Raw genomic sequence first — 16,864 nt, forward strand, 5'->3', positions numbered from 1 at the left:
CAGGACGATGGAAAATGTCAACCGTGAACCAGCTGAACTTTCTGCTCTGCCCCGCGGGCCCGGGATGGGGAAGCTTGGGCATTTAGAATTTCTTTTTTTCTTCCTTCCATCCCTCCTTCCTTCCTCATCCCGAGTGAGAAACGCTCGGTGAGATCTTCCTTCCCCGGCCGGGGCGGCCGCGGGTGGAGCAGAGCGGCCGCGGGACTCGGCGGTGCCGGCGGGCGGAGCGCGGGTGCGGCCGTGGCGGGGGGCGCGGGGGCAGCGCCGGCGCTCCCCGGCGGAGCGAGGGGCGGGCGGCCACAGCTCGCCGGCCCCTCCGCCGGCGGAGCCGCGGTACCAGCGCCTCGCCTCGGGCGGCGAGGGGCAGAGCCCCCGCCCCCGCCATGGAGAGCGGGATGCCGCTGTCGGGTGGGCAGCGGGCGCTGATCCGGGAGAGCTGGCAGCGGGTGAGCGGCAGCCCCGTGCAGCACGGCCTCGTCCTCTTCAGCAGGTGAGCGGCGCGATGCGGCCACCGCACCCCGGTCCCGGCCGCCTGCCCGCCCGCACTGACCCGTGCGGGAGGGATGGACGGGCTCCGCTTCTTGGACAGAAGCGCTTCCCTGTGCTTGGCATGGTTCTTGGCCGGCTCCCCTCCCCGGCCGCTCTCCCCTCCCGCGGCTGGCGGTCCCCGGGGAGCCGAAGCCACTCCGCCGCCCAGCCGCAGGTGCCGTGGGGCAGCGGTGTGGGGCAGGGCCGGGCTCCGCTCCGCGCTGCTGCCCTGCCTCTCCCGTCCTTCGCCAGTGAGAACTTTGCCGCGCGGAGACGGAGAGCGAGAGAGAAGCGGCGGGCAGGTTTTGTGCGTTTCTGCCCGCAGATTCCCTGCCTTGGCACCGCGACTTCTGCTCTCCGAAGGGCTGCGCGTCCGCGGAAGGGGCCGCCCGATCATTCCCTGACCAGGGAAGTGCTGTGCAGACCCAGGCACAGACCTGGCCACCTGAGAGGGATTCAGTCGCAGGGCAGAGGAAATGATGTGCCGGATGGAATGGCTGATACCCAGCTCCTTGCCTCTCCTCAGCAGATGAATGTATCAATAATGTGAAGAGAAAAAAGGAAAAATCAATGAAAAGTCATTTTAAAAAGGACATTTGGAGAGTTGATGAGCAGCTTTTGGAGCGAGAGGGATCCAAATCTCCCAGAGCAGGACTAGAGCAGTGACAACAACGTGGGGGAGAGGGGTGCAGTAGTTTAATGTGCAGGATGAGGAGAAAGACTGTCCTGTCTGAATTACTGGTGGCCAATTATATCTACCTGGGTGGCTGCTATTGAGTCCCATTTGTGCCTGACATACACTGGCAAGGGAGGATGGGGCAGGGGGAGAGGAAATGGGAGTTGGTGATGGTGTCAGGGAGTGGGGCATCAGCTGAGTTTGTACATGCCCCCCTTGGTCCAGATGGCTGCTGGAGGCCTTCCCTGATTTTGGGAGCTTTTGGGTTCAAGGAGATCAAAAAGTGTGAATGGGAATAGATGAGATAACAGCCGACTCTTTGAGCAGAAGGGCCAGGCTGGAAGAAACTCCAGAGGGTTGGGTGCCAGTTCTCAGGTGCCATAAATATGTATCCATGAGCTGAGGTTATGGGCTAGAGAAACAGAAAGGTTTTTGTCCATAAGCAATCTGGATTGCCCCAAACTAAAGCTTTTCAGAACTTTTGGATCTTTTACAGATGGAGAGAGATCAGTAGGTGGGAAGAGAGGCAGAAGTAGGCTGTGGGTGTGCTGCTGATGGGGTGACTGTGACTTTAAATAAAGCTGAGGAAATAAGAAGATGGGGTGTTCTTTCTTGCTCTTGCAGGCTGTTTGACTTGGATCCTGACCTGCTGCCCCTTTTCCAGTACAACTGCAAGCAGTTTGCCAGCCCTCAGGAGTGCCTCTCTGCCCCTGAGTTCCTGGATCACATCAGGAAGGTGAGAGAGGAGCTGTGGCATGGCTGGAGCACAGCCTCCATGGAGGACGAAACTCTTAGGCAATGATTTGGGACTGTGGTGTGTCTGACCAGGGAACACATGGGAAGTCTCCTCCTGAGATGGTAACTCCGGGGGGTTACTCATGCTAGCAGAAGGCCAGGACAAAGTGTCCTACAAGAGTGGGGAGGGAATGAGAATGCAGGTTATGGTGGCTAAGAAGCACCATGCTGATCTCCATGCCCTCATCTGAGAGTGGATTGCTTTCTGTGAAAGCTGAAAAAATCCTTCTCCTGCTGTGGAGGTGCCTCAGGAAGCTCACCTGTGTCCAGATGAGGACTGAAGTTCTCTGCTTGGCCACATGCTGACCAGGAGGTGGGCAGTGGGCCAGGCTACCCTGGACCTACTGCTGTGGAGTCAGAGAGCCTCTGAGGGAGTGCTGCAGTACACATTTTCCTCCCCCCCAAACACAGAAAGGAGCAACGCTGAGGAGAGGCTCATGCATGCACAGTACACCTGGTGAACATAGACCCTTTGCTGAACCCTGAAGAGAAGCCACACTGGGATAAAGTACAGCCTTGGCTTGCAGATGCCTTCTTAAACTGCCTGACTCCATCTTTAAACCAGTTTGGTGCTTTGCTTGCCTGTCTTTATTCCTTGTTAAGAGGCTGTTTCAGGACTGAGCTCCTCTGATAGCTGCAAGCTTTTTTGTTATTTTCCAGCTTCTCTTTATTGACAAAGTTAAGATTATTGCCTTGAGCTGAAATAGTTTTTTGCTCTTGTTGGAGATAAATTACCTGTTGAAATTACAGAGCACAATTCTATAACCTGTTGGCTTTGCCAAGATAACCATGTCCTGGCTTTAATCTCTTCTTCTAATTTGTTGTGTCTGTTCCCTTCATCCTTCATTAAATCTTTTCTGTCCCATTTCCATTTGACTCTTAATGCTCCTGGGAGACTATGGTATGTGTTTTACCAGACCAGGTCAAGAGACCTGGCTGTACTCTCCATCCCATCTCTTCAAAATACCTTGGCTGATCTTAGAATTGGAGCGGCCTGATTCACAATTGCACCGTTTTGGCAACTTCTAATTGGAAACTCTAGTCCTGGCAACTTCTGGGGTTTCCATGCAGTTGTCCTGTGGTCCTAGGAGTTCTAATGACTGCATCAGCATTAGGTCTTAACCTGCAACTGCTCTGCTGTATGGCTGTTTATCCCCTCTGGGACAGGGTGCAGTCTTACTGTGCAGCCCTGGTAGTGTCCCATGGAAGGATGTGGTGTGTGCTGCTGCCAGCCTCACTGATGTGACACACGGATCACAGCAGAGCAAAGGAAAGCTCAGAGGGCATCTGGGCTGGGATGGGGTCAGACTGACAAGGGTGAAGTAGAGGATCAGACACTTTGTTTCCTCAGGGAGAGAAGCTGAACCTTTCTGTTAATGACATTCTGCCTTTCTGCTCCTGTGCCAGGTGATGCTGGTGATTGATGCTGCTGTGAGCCACCTGGAGAACTTGTCCTGCCTGGAAGAGTATCTCTGCAACCTTGGCAAGAAGCACCAGGCAGTTGGTGTGAAGGTTGAGTCTTTCTCGGTGAGGTGTTCTCTCTTGTCTCGCTGTGGCTGTGTTTGTTCACCCCTGCCTGCAACCCTCAGCTGTCCCCATCCTTCCTCTGGGTTCAGCTGTCTGGAGAGAAAGCTCATGGCTCAGGGCAGCCTGTCCAAGATGCTGATACCCATGTAGTGACACTGCCCCAATGAGGGAAACCTTTGAGCTCCCTTTGTTTTCTGCCCCTGCCCAGTAAACCCAGGCAGAAAGGATAGATGGGAGAAAAGCATTTCCACTGTTTGAAGAGGACTGTGGTTTAGAACACTGCAGTCTCTCCTGTGCCACAGGGCTGCAGGTTCAGCCTTTGCCCTGGATCCTTTTCATCTAATGCTCTGGGCAAACCTCTCCACACCTGGAAAAGGGAGCATCCACCTCTCTGTGTCTGCACTGGGATGGGGTTGCTGCACCTCAGCCTTTCTTCCTGTATGCCAGTAACACCCAAGCATCTTCCATATTAAACCCTTGATTACTCCTCTCCTGCTATGAAGCATGGACAGAAATGCAGTGGGAAAGGGCAGGCTGAAGAAAAGCTTTCCAACCCACACATGGCTCATTCCTATTGCTAGCTTTTGTTCTCTTCAGAGGCAGCAGGGTCCCTTTTGTTTGGGCTAGTGATGCCCACCAGCCCTGCACTCAGTGTGAGGGTGCTCCTGCACGGAGCTGCTCACAGCTTTGTGAGGAGCAGTGCCCTGTGGAGAAGCCTGAGAGGCACTCAGACATGCTCTAAGCATCCAGCATGGAGTCTGATCCACTCTCCTGACATCAGGGCATTGCTCAGCTCTGCTGCTCTGCAGCTATGCCAAGGGATAGGGCCAGCTACCTGCAGCTGGGAGCCACAGAAACTGGATGTGCACCTCTCCCCTGGTGTTACACGTGCCATGTCAGCCATTGCTCCCTGACTTCCACTCTACTCATCCATGGTGGAGGCCAGCATAGGGCAAGGGAAGAGGATGATGTGGGCTGGTTCTGGGCCCCCTCTGATGAACCAGGGCCTGGAGGGGCCTGGTACTGTTGGTGGAAGGGGAGCAGGTGCCCTGCAACTGGAGAAGTCAAAAAAGGTGGAGAAGTGAGACAAGAGAGTGAATGTCATCCTCTGGTGCTGAGCTTGACACCTCCTTGTTTGGTTTGCAGACTGTCGGCGAGTCCTTGCTGTACATGCTGGAGAAATGCCTTGGTGCTGCCTTCAGCCCAGAGGTGCAGGAAGCTTGGAGCAAACTCTACAATGCTGTGGTGAAAGCCATGCAACGTGGCTGGGAGACCCTCCCAGAAGGAGACTAGATCCTGCCAGCCATCCCTATCCCTGACCATGCAGCAGTCCTGAGCACAGGGAGTCTCATGCCACACTTGCTGCCTCTCCCCACCTCTGTCTTTCTGTGTGCCCATGGCTGCCTCTGCCGCTCACACGTGCTGCGGGGCTCTCACGTGGTTCCATCCTGCTTCAACACGAGCGTGTCTCTGTCTTTGCTAAGGGCTGGCAGGGCATGTCCCTGCAGCGAAGCCTGGCAGTGCTACAGCACAGGTATGCCACCCTGCCCCAAGTTCCTTCAGGAACACTAACACCCATGTACCTACTCTGGGTTTTAGCTTGCTCATCTTCCCTCCTCTTGCTACCCACCCTAGGTAGGTGACAGCTGGCATAGGCCTCTGGGGCTTATTTGCCCAAAATCCTATTTGCTGTGCTTTACCTGCCAGGTCTGACACTGCTCAGTCTTCCTGTGCTGCTTTACCTGGTCCAGCTGTGGCAGAGACAGATTTGGCTCCATCCAGGTTAAAAGGCAGCAAGAGAGCGAGGCTGGTCACACCGTGTGGCTGTCCTCAAACCTTGCAGAGAGTTTTCCCCTCTCCCTTCATCAATATATCACTATCAGATGGTTAATCCTGGTGCTTTTCTCTGCCTTGCCTCTGACCTGGATGGGATCCCTGGCTTTTCCCAGTGTCAGGTTGGCCACAACCCAGTGGGTTTCCTAGGGATGCTTCAGGCAATAGTGTCACATTAATCCCAAGGCAAGACTGCTTGTGGCAGGGTTGGGCTGCCAGCTGAAAGGCTTTGTGTTGATTTGGCCAGCTGGTTTAACCTTAGAGCCATCTGAAATGCAGCAGCAGCAGCAGCAGTAGCAATGTCTGTTTACTGCTGTGTGTTAAGGAAAATAAAATAAATCCAAGGAAAAGATGTATTAAAAATGAAGGTTGTAATCGTGTCATAGCAACAGCTTCCAGAAATTCTGGCTCTTGGCCAGAGGAAGCATAGCTGGAATCTTTCTGTTGATGCCGTCAGAATCTGGAGCGCTTCCTAGCTGCTCACAGTGCCCATCTGCAGAGTTCCTCACCCTCACAGGAATGAGGAGATAGCATCTGCTAGAAGAAATCCCAGAAAACTGCTGAGAAGCAGCACCTGAGGGCTCTGTGAAGGGGCTGAACTTGAGCACTTTGAGGAAGAGTTCATCTTTACAGGGAAGTCACTGTGGAACAAGAAGAACAATGCCACCATTAGCCCCAGAGAAGGACATGGAGCAATTATTCAGTTACAGGCAACACACTTTTTTTTGCTTCTTCTTCAGGACAGGAGAGGCCTAGCATTGGGGTCTGAAATGGTCCTGCTCTGAAGACACATTCCTCCTATTCTCAGATGTCCTCCACTCTGGGGCAGGGGAAGGCTGCCTGCTCAATGTAGCTGAAGTCTCCTAGGCCCGTGCCATGGAGGGGGTGATGGGGCGCCCTGTAAGATGGGTCTCTAGTGCCCTGCCACCAAACCTGATGGTAGCCATGGGCTACCATCAAAAAAACCCTCCAGCTGTGTTTGGCAGGGAAGCTAATAGGTATTGTGAAACAGGCAGTGAACATCCCCAGGTTCCTTGTCCCCCCATGGTGCCATGTTCTGCCTGTGCAGTCCTGCAGTGTGGTGGTGTCCATCCTGGCCCATGGCTCTCTCCATCAGCTGGGTCCCATTCTTGCACCCAGCAGTGAGGGATGGAGGAGCTAGGGCTGGGGCAAGACACTAGCTTTGATGGCACAGTATGGGGCACGAGGGTTTGGGAATGGGGATGTCCTCTTTGCAACCCTGTTATGGGGCATCAGCCTTCAGCATCATGGGAGTGGGACACCCTCTGGCTCCATGTGACAAGTAGGCAGCTGTGTGATGGCTGGGCTGTGGATGTTACTGCCCAAACCATCCCTGCTCCCCCTAGCTTTCCCAGCTCCTTGACTTCTGCTCTTCTGTGCTACATTTTGTGTAACTCCCAAGAGAACTGGTCTGTGTGCCTCTTATATCCAGCCGTACTGTTTATTAAAAAACAACAGTGAGTCTGAGCTGGTTTTGATGCCTTGTGTTTATTTTAATATAAAAGGCCCACGCAGACCAGGAAAAAAGGATGACAGAGAGGGGTTTACTGGTTTCTTGTTGACTCTAGCTTTGGAGATATTGGTCACTGGGAGCACTCGCATAGTGGGGCTTGACTGACATGAGAAGGCATCCACCAGCAAAAGCATGTTGGGAACTTTTGTGCCTGGCAATTGAGTGGGTGAGCAGTGGAGGAGCTAACAGAGACACCCTGCTACTAATTGCTCAGACCTTTCAAGTATAATAATCTTGAATGGAATCAGAATTTTAAGCAATCAGCCTAAAAATCCCTGTTCAGCCACTGCTTTTGTTTTTTGACATAGCACAGGCTCACCTGTTGCTGGTCACCCACTGCTGGTCATCTGCAGCAGCGGAGCATGGCCTCATAATGAAGTCCTGTCTGGCTCCATGAAGCATCATCCACCCTGCCAGCTGGATTGCAGAGTCATTCCAGCAGCCCTGCCCAGGAAGCAGCTGGTGAGGATGCAGGAGGTTCTGTTTTCTAGCATGTTCCAGCTTTGACATGATAGGTTTCCAGCCCTGTGAGAGTTGGGCACTTGATGCTGAAGAATGGTGCCTAGAGTGGGGAAGCCAGCTCAAAGTCTGTAATAGCATCTCCCAAAGGCTGGAAATCCCAGCCCTGGCACAGGAGAGAAGGGAAAACATCCTGGGAGAGTCATGCTGCTCATTTAGGATGGGCTTGTTCCACAAGGCATTGTGTGATGGGCTGTGAAGAGCAAGGAGAGCAGCAGAGATCTGAATACCCCCTTTGGGTCATTGATAAAATGAGTTTTCCTGCTCTTCCTGGCCTCAGGACTGGTGGTGGGAGCCCAAACATGGCACTGCAGGGAAGGGCCAGCAAGCACGGCAGCATCCAGCAGCACTCCCATCTTTGCCTGTGCCAGCAGGGAGGTTTGCCACAGCTCCCACAAGCTGCCCCTTTGCTGCGGCTGCTGCCCGGTGGGGATGCTCCTGTCACTGCCGGCCACCAGCTGGCACAGTGGGGGACTCCATGCGATCCGTGAGGGATTCTGAGCGTGCAGGCTGCAGTCAGGGGCGGGCTCCGGAGCGGGCTCAAGGCGGAGGTGCAGTGTGACGGGGCTGACACCCCTCACCAGGCCGTGATGAGCTTCCCGGTGTGAGGTCCGGGAAAGCTGCGGCCAGGGGCAATTACAGCTCGCACAGCAATGCCCCGTGTTTACCACTCATTACAAACCGTGGGGGGGGTCTGTAGGGGTATGTGATGGGTTTTAAATTTCCCAGGTGTTCACCCAAAGGGAAGCCCTCCCCATGCCTTCTGCCCTGTGCCATAAACTAGAGTGGCAGGGCTCGCTCCAGGGAAGCTGTGGAGGAGTCAGCAGGAGGAACCTGCTGAAACCAGAGGCAGATCATTCAAGTAGGAATTCAGGTAAAAATAGTGTGTATTTTGGGAGGGAGGAGGGCAGAAAAGAACATTGTTCTCTGAAAATCTAGAGAAGGACTTTAAAAATGGTGTTCACCCTCCTCCCTGGGACTTACTGGTGGGTAGTTCAGCTTTGGGAATAATTGCTCCATCCTCAAAGGGGGTGGGTTCCTCCTGCCCCTGACCCTTGCTTGGTCCCAGAGGGGCTCCAGGCCACCCTCCTGCTACCTTCAAGCAGCATCTGCACCTTTGGTGGTGTTCTGAGCCAAATCTGCCAGTGGAGTGACTGCTGACAGAGGGGGGGCAAGAAAGACACACGACTGTCCCGGGACTGCAGCCCATCCCCAACGGGGGGATGGTGCCAAGGGCTGTACCAGTCTATCTGGGACACAGTGAGGTGCTCTCCCACTCCTGAAACTTTGCTGCTTCTGCCCACATGTTGGGGTTTGTTTTCATGGGGATCATAGTGGGCAGTCTGGAGGTGGGGGATGTTTCCAAGCAGTCTCCTTGCCACTGAAGCATCTGCAGGATGACCCAGGCAGGGTCAAAAGCAGCCCACAGGTGGGAAAAGGCCCTAGTGGCAAGGGTTCCCTCTAAACCGGTGCCAGGAAAAGACGCATGGGGGTGACAACGCCAGGCAGCAGCTGGGTGAAGTCATTTTATTCAAGGCACGGTCATAGCAATAAATCACAAGAAGGTACAGACCTCTGGCACATTCCTACAGTGGGGCAGCCAAGGGCAATCAGACCAGCAGCCCGAGCTCCTGAGGACACAGTGCCACTAGCAGGCACTTGCTTCTACCCTCAGAGAGGTCACCAGCATCCCCGTGCCCTGCCTGGGGCTGCCTCTGGAGCAGGCAGTGAGGGGAGCAGCAGCTGAGCTGTGGGCAGCCACGGGGGCACCTGGGCAGGAGGCTGAAAACCCCCTCACGGGGAACATTTTGGGATTAGAAGGGTTCCTCTGAGCTCAAGGCTCCCCCAAGGCAACCAATTTGTGGCTAATGTGCTGCAGCCAATGCCCCAGCATGCAGGAGCGTGGGTGGGATGGGGGCCATGGGACTGCCAGCTGGCTGAGCTGAGATCCACCAGCCCCACAGCAACGTCCTAAGGGCCCCCTTAATGCTCTCAATGCTGGGCTGCCTTTTAACCTCCCCCCAGCCCAGAAGTGGCACACTACCCCTCCTCCCAGTGGCACTACTAATGCTAACCAGTGCCATGGCTGAGCATCTGCCTTCACACAACAGCACTCTGCATGCCAGCTGCCCTGGCGCTGGCAGAGCTGCACCTTCCCCCCTTCCCTCCCTGCACTGCCCTGGGACGATGGCAACTCCAGTTGCTCTGAAGCTAGCAGGAGAATCAGGGACAGGAAAATCAGCCCTGAGACCAAAGCAGGGCTGAGTGAGGAACCAGCATGCCCAGCTGGGCTATGGTGGGAGAGAAGCTGAGGAGGATGAGGATAAACCCTCATCCCCAGAGGCCACCACAGCTACTCTGGATGAGCTGGAAAACTCCAAGGATGCTGTCTGGGCAGGTAATGGCACATTTACACTAATCACAGCAGGACTCACACTCGAGAGGCAGTGTGGCTACTGGGGGAGCATCCCACAGCTGCAGCTTGTGGACAAGGGCAGGCAGGATGTGATGGACCAGGAGGACCTGGAAGTCCAGGTCCTGCCAGCCTCCACCTGTCCACCTTTTTCTGTTGCATTAGGACGGAGCTATTCTGGGTCCCATGGGCAGCCCCAGTGAGAGCAGCATGAGCACGATGGGGTGCTGCCAGGGAAGAGGAGTGAAAAAGAGCTGTCCTCAAAGCCATTAAACACACTTGTCTCTTGATCTCCCACTTCTCCTCAAGAGCCCAAGGGCACAGGCATTTTGTAACAAGATGGGGGTGGAAGCTCGAGGAAGAGCTGGGCTTGCATTTGATGCTTGCCTTGGTGCAGGGCTGTTGGTGTTTATGTAGGGGCTCTGGTGGCAGACGTAGGGACACTCACCTCCTCCACCAAAGCACACCCATGTCAGCAGTCCCTGCTAAAATGGGCAAAGCAGGGGCAGACAGCAGCCTGAAGGCCAGCAGCAGGGGAGGCAGCAGGACAGCTGCCTGAGCAGTGGATGGATGGGCTGAGATGCAAGGGTTATGGGTGGCTGTCCCCTGCCACTGAGGACCCAGAGGACAGCATAATGGCAGTCACATTCATCTGGGCTGTCTGGGCTGCTTCATCCTCTCAGAGGGGACAGGGCCTCCTCCTGCCCCCAAAAGCATAGCCTCTCAGAGACCCTCTCCGTCTACTGCTGCACCCCCTCTTCCCCACTGTATGCTGGAAGAGACAGGTGGGGACAGGGGGACACTAGGGGGCTCAGCCAGTGCAGGCAGCGGGAGGGACCATCAGACCCTCCTGCCACTGCCCATGCAATGGGGTCTCTCCCTCACATCAGTCTTGTCATCCCCTGCCCCATTAGCAAGGTGGCCCCCACCAGTGCAGGGAAGGCTCCTTCCTGCCCCATGGCATGTCCTCTGCTCTCAGCACAGTCAGTTCTCAGCCTGTGGCAGGGATGTTCACTGGTAGCGAGCCTGGCTCTCTATCACGGGGCCGCTCCTGTACTCGCCCTCCACGGTCTCCAGCTCTGTCTCGAAGCTCTGCAGCCCCCCATCCTCCCCATCCTCCGCTGGCTCCAGGTGGTTGCCCATGGTGCCATAGGACTGGTGTGCTGGAGAGGCTGCTGGTGTCAGGCTCAGCTCAGGCTCCTGCAGGACAGTGGCCAAAAAGAGCTGCCCCAGGGGGCAGTGGACCATCAGGACCCAGGGGAGTGAGAGCAGATGGTCACAGCAGGGCTGCAGAGGGGTACTCACATTGGAGTTAGGGGTGGAGGAAACGCTGCTCCGCTCCATGTCATTGAAGGCGCCCTCAGACTGGTCAGACATCTGAGGAGAAGGAGACCATGAGGAAATCATGGTTTGGAGGGCCCAGCTTTGGCTAGGGACAGCCAGGTGCTATCTCAGATTCCTCATGGCAAGCAAAGAGGGGATGCACTGGGGTGAAGGAACACAGTGGGCGGCTGTCTGTGCTCACCTGGTAGCTAGAGGGTTTCCGTGGCTGCAGCTTCTTCAGGCAGAGGCCAAAGAAGGAGAAGATGATGCAGGAAAGGAGGACCACAAAGGTGAAGAGGGTGACAGGCCGGGTGGGACCTATAGCACAGAGACACTGGGGTAGCCCATAAGCCTCCAAGAACCAGCTGCACGTCCAGCTGAGCCCCAGGCTGGTGCCTGCTTTGGGTTTTACAAGCTCTCCACCCCCTTCCCAAAATACAAGCTGACACCTCCTTCATCTGCCAGCTCTTCACACCACCTTCTTCCTTACCATCCTCCATGCCATGCCTAACTCAAGGGTGACACCAGTGGCTCATCACCCCCAAACATCAAACACGACCCTCAGCAGTGTCAGGGTGCAGCCCCAAGCTCTCCCTACCAAGGCGCAGGACTGAGAAGAAGAGCAGCCAGAACATGCAGAGGATGGGGGCCACCACGACCTGGCTGATGGCGGCAACGTGGAGGCGCTGGTTCAGTTTGGTGGGGATGTACACGTAGTAAATGTTGTACCGGTCAACCATGTGCTTGAGCAGCATGTAGAGCAACCCTGGTGAGACAAGAGGAGCCATTTGGGTGGAGGGCAATGGAGACAGCCAGGCCACAGGGACAGCAGGGCAGGCCCTGGGGATGATGCCCAAGGGTGCCCTCCTGTACCATGCAGGCAGCCTGCACTCCCATGCTGCTGCTGGTGGCTGGGACAGGCTGCTCTTGGCATGGTTGGGTCTATGGGCGTGGCATCATACTCACCAAAGGGGACGATGATGGGGCAGGTGATGCTGTAGGTCATGACAACAGAGAAGATACAACAGGTCCAGGCGTACTCTAGTCCAAACTGGAACTGGTATGCTTGGCTCTGGGGCACAACCAACAGTGTAATTGCCAGCTCTGTCACTGCAAAGCCTGCACTTGCCTCTGCACCCTGGCCCACAGGACTGCCTCACCCCCACTAGCTCCCAAGGGGCCTGAAGAAGTCACCATAAGCACCCCCACAGAACCACAACAGCCTGAGTTTCCAGTGAGTGCATCTCTGCTGTGCTGGGGGTCATGAAGGCTCACAGGTGACCAGAGCCACATACCCGCTTGACATGGAGCCGCTCGGGCTCAGACTTGGCAAAGCAGAGGCGAGCAGTGTAGACGAGGAGGCCTGGGATGCGCAGCAGCTCCATGGCCGTTCCAATCAGGCTGGAGGTGACTACATAGTTGACAAAGAAGGCGCCATTGTCTGGGAGGAAAACGCACCTGCCCCAGGGACAGAGAGGTGACACAGTGAGAGAATGCTCAGGCAGGAGCTGCAAGAGCTGCTGGCGGTGGACAACAGGTGCTCCCGCTTGCCTGGGAAGTTTGGGAGCTTCCTGCTACTCACTGGAACTTGATTTCAGCCTCATCCAGAAAGTGGGTGTCAAAGAGCCAGCGGAAAAACAGGTCCAGGCTGGAAGGGACAGAAGAGGAGCAGCTCAGACAGAGGGGGAGCTACAGAGTGATGTGAGAGAAACCCAGCAGGCATGTGCTTTTTTTCCCTGTCCTGAACAGGCAAAGCTCTCTGTAACCTACACTGCCAGAGCAGCCCCTTCTGCTACACGAGACCACTGTGGAGTGAGTGCTTGCCTCCTGGATGGCCAGGATTACTGTAGCTGGAGCTATGCAGATACCTGACCAGGTCCTTTTAGGGTCTGCTGAACCCAAGCAGCAGCTGATCACTGCCACCAGCCCCCTTGGGTCAGCTGTGGCAGCCTGGTAAACAGCTCTGCTCCACTCCTCTGCAGGGAAGGTTTCCATGTATGACCATGTGTGAATGGCTCAGCACTGCTAAAGGAGTGTTTTACTCCCCAGAGGTTGCTGTGTTTCGGTAGCAATGGGATCTTAGCCCTTTGGGACTGGACTGCTAGGGCGAGGGGCCTAGGTGTGATCCTGGCAGCTCAGGAGTAGGGAAAGCAGCATGGAAAGGTGGTCCGTACCTGCTCAGACCCAGTGAGGGCAGGATGATAACCATGAACACCAGAAAGAAGAAGCACTTGTGCATGGTGATCTGATTTTCACTTGACCTGCAGAGAGGAAAGACAAGAAAAGAACATTGCACTTTTTTGGGAAAGAGCAGCAGGTGGGGTGAGGGGCTGGGCTTGGTCTCGCTTTTCACCAAGGAGTTACTCCCTGCCTCACAAAGCTGTGAGCATTTGGTCTGCACATCCACTGGGGGCTTGCAAAGCCTCTCCCAGGATAGGGTGTGTCACCATGAGGAATCTGCTGTAGTCTCTCATCTCCTTCATCTTTGCCCTCTCTTACCATCCTTGATGGTATAGACACCCATCAAGAAGCAGATGGGTGTCTAGTATGAGTTCACAACTTCCTGCTTCCCCCAGAAAAAGGAAGGAAGGTGATGACAAAGCTCCTGCAAGGACTTATCAGACGAGGCACAGGGCTTGGGGCTGATGGAGGGTCGAGACAAAGAGAGCACATTGTGTGCTGGGCAGTTTCCCCTACTTTAAGCATCCTGAACTCATACTTCTGCCTTTGAGGGCTGGAAGCATGCCTGGGATGTCCCTGCTGCTGCCAGTCCACCATCACACCATCCCTCTTACAAACTTCTTCAGATCCATCTTAAAACCACCTGACTTTGTCAGTAGCCTGAAAGTGTTGAGGACTAGGGGAAGCAAATGGTTCCTTTGTGCATGGACTTGGAGCTCTTTCTATGGAGAGAAACACCCAGGGGGCTCTGCTCCACTGTGGGGGTCTACTCCTCACTGCCTGCCTCCCTGCAGGTTGGGTTCCCCTTCCACTGCAGTTCCTCCCATCTGTGGCAGCCCTGGGGGACTGTGGGGGCCAGCCCCATTACCTTGTCCAGTGAGACTCGAAGAATGCCGAGTAGTAGACAAGGAAGGGCAGGAAGACAGAGAAGGCCCAGAGCAGCAGCGTGGGGAAAAACTGGGTGATGATGGGGTTCTGCAGGAAGAGAGAAGCCGAACACCCCCTCAGCAACCCACCACAGTATAGCTATGCTGGAGGCAGCACACGATGGTGCATGCAGCAGGTGGGCTGGAGCATCCCCTCCCTGAGCAGGGGCATTTGTTTTAGGAAATAAGAACTTGAGGCCAGCCAAAGGCACTGCAGCCATGTTCTGAGCCCCAGTGCCCACCCAAAAGCTCACAAGTCAAAGAGCAAGAAGGAGCTGTGCTGCTGGCAGCTCCTGACATCTCCTGAGCTCTTTCCAAACCTTTCCAAACCTTCTTGAATGGACAGCAACATGCCTGCCTTGATGGACACCAGCACCAAAGCTCAGGTGCTGCCCCAGGGCTCTGCCACTGGAAACACAAGAAGAAGGGGATGGATAGCAAGCACAGACATGACCTCATCAATGACCTTGTTTCTCATCACTGCCCAACCTAGTGACGGCTCATCGGCTCATCTTAGGACAGTGTACAGCTGGTGCCCCCCACCTGTCACAGATAAGCCTGGAAATTACAACCTTTTAGGAAAATTGGCATGGGTTAGGGACTACCTTGAGGCTCTCCACAGGGTGTGTGACATTGAACATGTCCATAGTGTTGACAATGATGGCTGGCGTTGTGAGGAAGAAGAGGAGGACGAACAGGCAGATATTAAGCAGAATGAATCGCACCCACCATGATGTGCCACGGACTGATAAATTCTCCCTGTAAGAGGAAAACACAACTTTGACATGATGAGAAGGAAAAGCCCTGTGTCCTGGGCCTCCCAGCATACCTTCATGAAGCTCTTTCTCCTCCTATCTACACCAACTATCCTGGCAGGCATTGCTCTGAGCTCGCCCTCTTTCCCTCCCCACGCTGCTTTGCTGTCACATGCAGAGCCCCCTGGACCAGAGAATAGCTACAGTGGAGGTCCATACAACCAGGAGGCTTTGGAGAAGGCCAGAGACATCAGAGTCTGGCAATCACCCCTAATCTCAGCTGGCTGGACCCTGCCACCTTTGGGATGATCACCCCAGTCACCCTTGCTGACTTCTGCCATGGTAATAGGAGGGATTTTCACCTCCCATCGCCCTGGGAAAGTGTCCTATAGATAGAGACACAGGTTCCCTACAGCTATATGGGCTCCCTATAGCTATGTGTATAGGCTCCTTATAGCTATGTACATAGGTGCCTTATAGGTATGGACATGGGCTTCCCCGTATCTGCTTGTTCCCCCTCCCTCCCTCCCTCTCTCCCTTTTGCCATGGGGGTTCACCAGATGATATCACTGGGTGAAGGGGCATAGCGAACACCCCAGTGGTGTGACTTGACCACGGTGGTGACAGAGGACTGCTGGGGGTGCTTGCGGCAGTGGATGTGGCTGTAGTCCTTCAAAATCCTGCAGGAAGAGGGAACCAGGGGTCAGGTCTCACTTCTTGTGAGATCCCTTCCCACAGCCCTAACAGGGCAGCCAACTCTGCAGATGGCAGAGGCATAGAAGAGACCAACCCATTGCCTGGCTTTGGTGGGAAAAGCTGGCAAGGTGTCCCAGTTCCCCAGCAGTGGTGGCCAACAGGCTGAGGGACATCCCCATGGCCTTTGCATGAGGGGCACTCACACAGCTGTCATCCGCTCATCCTGGAAGGTGACGAAGGCCATATCAAGCCGCTTGAGTGCGATGCGGTTGCGCTCCGCATTGAACTCATCTGTGAGCTTCTCCTCCAGCTCCCCATAATACTGCTCAGCATCCACCTGTGGGAGCAGCCAGGGCTGTGCTGTGCACCGGGCTGGGGCAAGGGCAAGCTGCCATGCTTTGCCTTGCCCATGGTGCAGGTGTGCTGCCTGCAGCCCTGCCTGCACCCTCCTACCTCATCAAAGCCACAGAAGCGGCAGCAGAAGATGCGGGCACAGGGGTGAGTTTTGATCATGATCTTCCCCTCTTTCTGTGCCTTGGTGGTGAAGTAAAGCCTCCCCTTCATTGCTTTGCGCCTGCCAGGAAGCCGATAGCAAAGGTCATTTGGGGAGCACCAGATATACAAACATAAACCCAGACTGGGTGCCTTGATGTGGTGGGCAGGAGCAGTACACCCTCCCACAGAGGCAACACGGACGTGCACGCACTCACCTCTCTGCATCCAGCTTCATCAGCTTGCGCACGTCAAAGCAGAACTGGACACTGGTGACGGTGCAACTGGGATAAGCCTCACTGCAAGTACAGGGGCATGGTGGCACCAGGCGGCAGGGGACAGGGACAGTCCCTGCCACCTGCCTGCCACTCACCCAGCAAGGCTGTGGCACACAGCTACTCACTGGAAATGCTTGATAATAAGTGAAGGGTCTGTGATCTCCTTGGGGATGTGGGTAACCATCAGTGTCCGGGCGACCTGGGGGAAGAGAAGAGGCAAAGGGATCTGCAGGATGGATCTGCAGGATGGGCAGGGATAACACTGCCACCCTGTCCACCCAGCAGCAAGCTGGAGCACCAACTGCCACCCCAGAGGCAAGTCAGCACAGATCTCCTCCATGCCCAGTCCCAAACCTTGAGGGCACAGCCAGACAATGCCATACCCCAG

General features: G+C 55.3%; 2 protein-coding genes across 4 annotated transcripts in view; one reads left to right on the forward strand and one right to left on the reverse strand.

Moving 5' to 3' along the window:
• The first annotated feature begins 269 nt into the window (after positions 1 to 269).
• On the forward strand, positions 270 to 6,848 carry NGB (neuroglobin). Its single transcript, XM_053980582.1, has 4 exons — positions 270 to 490; positions 1,829 to 1,940; positions 3,407 to 3,526; positions 4,673 to 6,848. Exons 1-4 carry the CDS (start codon positions 384 to 386, stop codon positions 4,817 to 4,819), a joined length of 486 nt encoding a protein of 161 aa, XP_053836557.1. The 5' UTR covers positions 270 to 383; the 3' UTR covers positions 4,820 to 6,848.
• A 2,077-nt stretch (positions 6,849 to 8,925) lies between these two features.
• The window catches only part of TMEM63C (transmembrane protein 63C), a 31,311-nt gene continuing 23,372 nt past the window's right edge, over positions 8,926 to 16,864 (reverse strand). For all 3 annotated transcript variants that reach the window (XM_053981116.1, XM_053981115.1, XM_053981117.1), the window contains exons 10-24: positions 16,602 to 16,675; positions 16,417 to 16,497; positions 16,160 to 16,280; positions 15,910 to 16,043; positions 15,568 to 15,690; positions 14,861 to 15,014; positions 14,198 to 14,304; positions 13,323 to 13,409; positions 12,731 to 12,796; positions 12,444 to 12,606; positions 12,115 to 12,220; positions 11,747 to 11,914; positions 11,351 to 11,466; positions 11,131 to 11,202; positions 8,926 to 11,049 (exon numbers count right to left, since the gene is read on the reverse strand). In XM_053981116.1, the coding sequence (XP_053837091.1) occupies positions 10,837 to 11,049; positions 11,131 to 11,202; positions 11,351 to 11,466; positions 11,747 to 11,914; positions 12,115 to 12,220; positions 12,444 to 12,606; positions 12,731 to 12,796; positions 13,323 to 13,409; positions 14,198 to 14,304; positions 14,861 to 15,014; positions 15,568 to 15,690; positions 15,910 to 16,043; positions 16,160 to 16,280; positions 16,417 to 16,497; positions 16,602 to 16,675 (1,785 nt within the window). In that variant the 3' untranslated portion in view covers positions 8,926 to 10,836. The remainder of the gene's footprint in view (positions 11,050 to 11,130; positions 11,203 to 11,350; positions 11,467 to 11,746; positions 11,915 to 12,114; positions 12,221 to 12,443; positions 12,607 to 12,730; positions 12,797 to 13,322; positions 13,410 to 14,197; positions 14,305 to 14,860; positions 15,015 to 15,567; positions 15,691 to 15,909; positions 16,044 to 16,159; positions 16,281 to 16,416; positions 16,498 to 16,601; positions 16,676 to 16,864) is intronic.

Source organism: Vidua macroura, chromosome 6 (assembly GCF_024509145.1).
Source record: "Vidua macroura isolate BioBank_ID:100142 chromosome 6, ASM2450914v1, whole genome shotgun sequence".
Taxonomy (NCBI): Eukaryota; Metazoa; Chordata; class Aves; order Passeriformes; family Viduidae; genus Vidua; species Vidua macroura.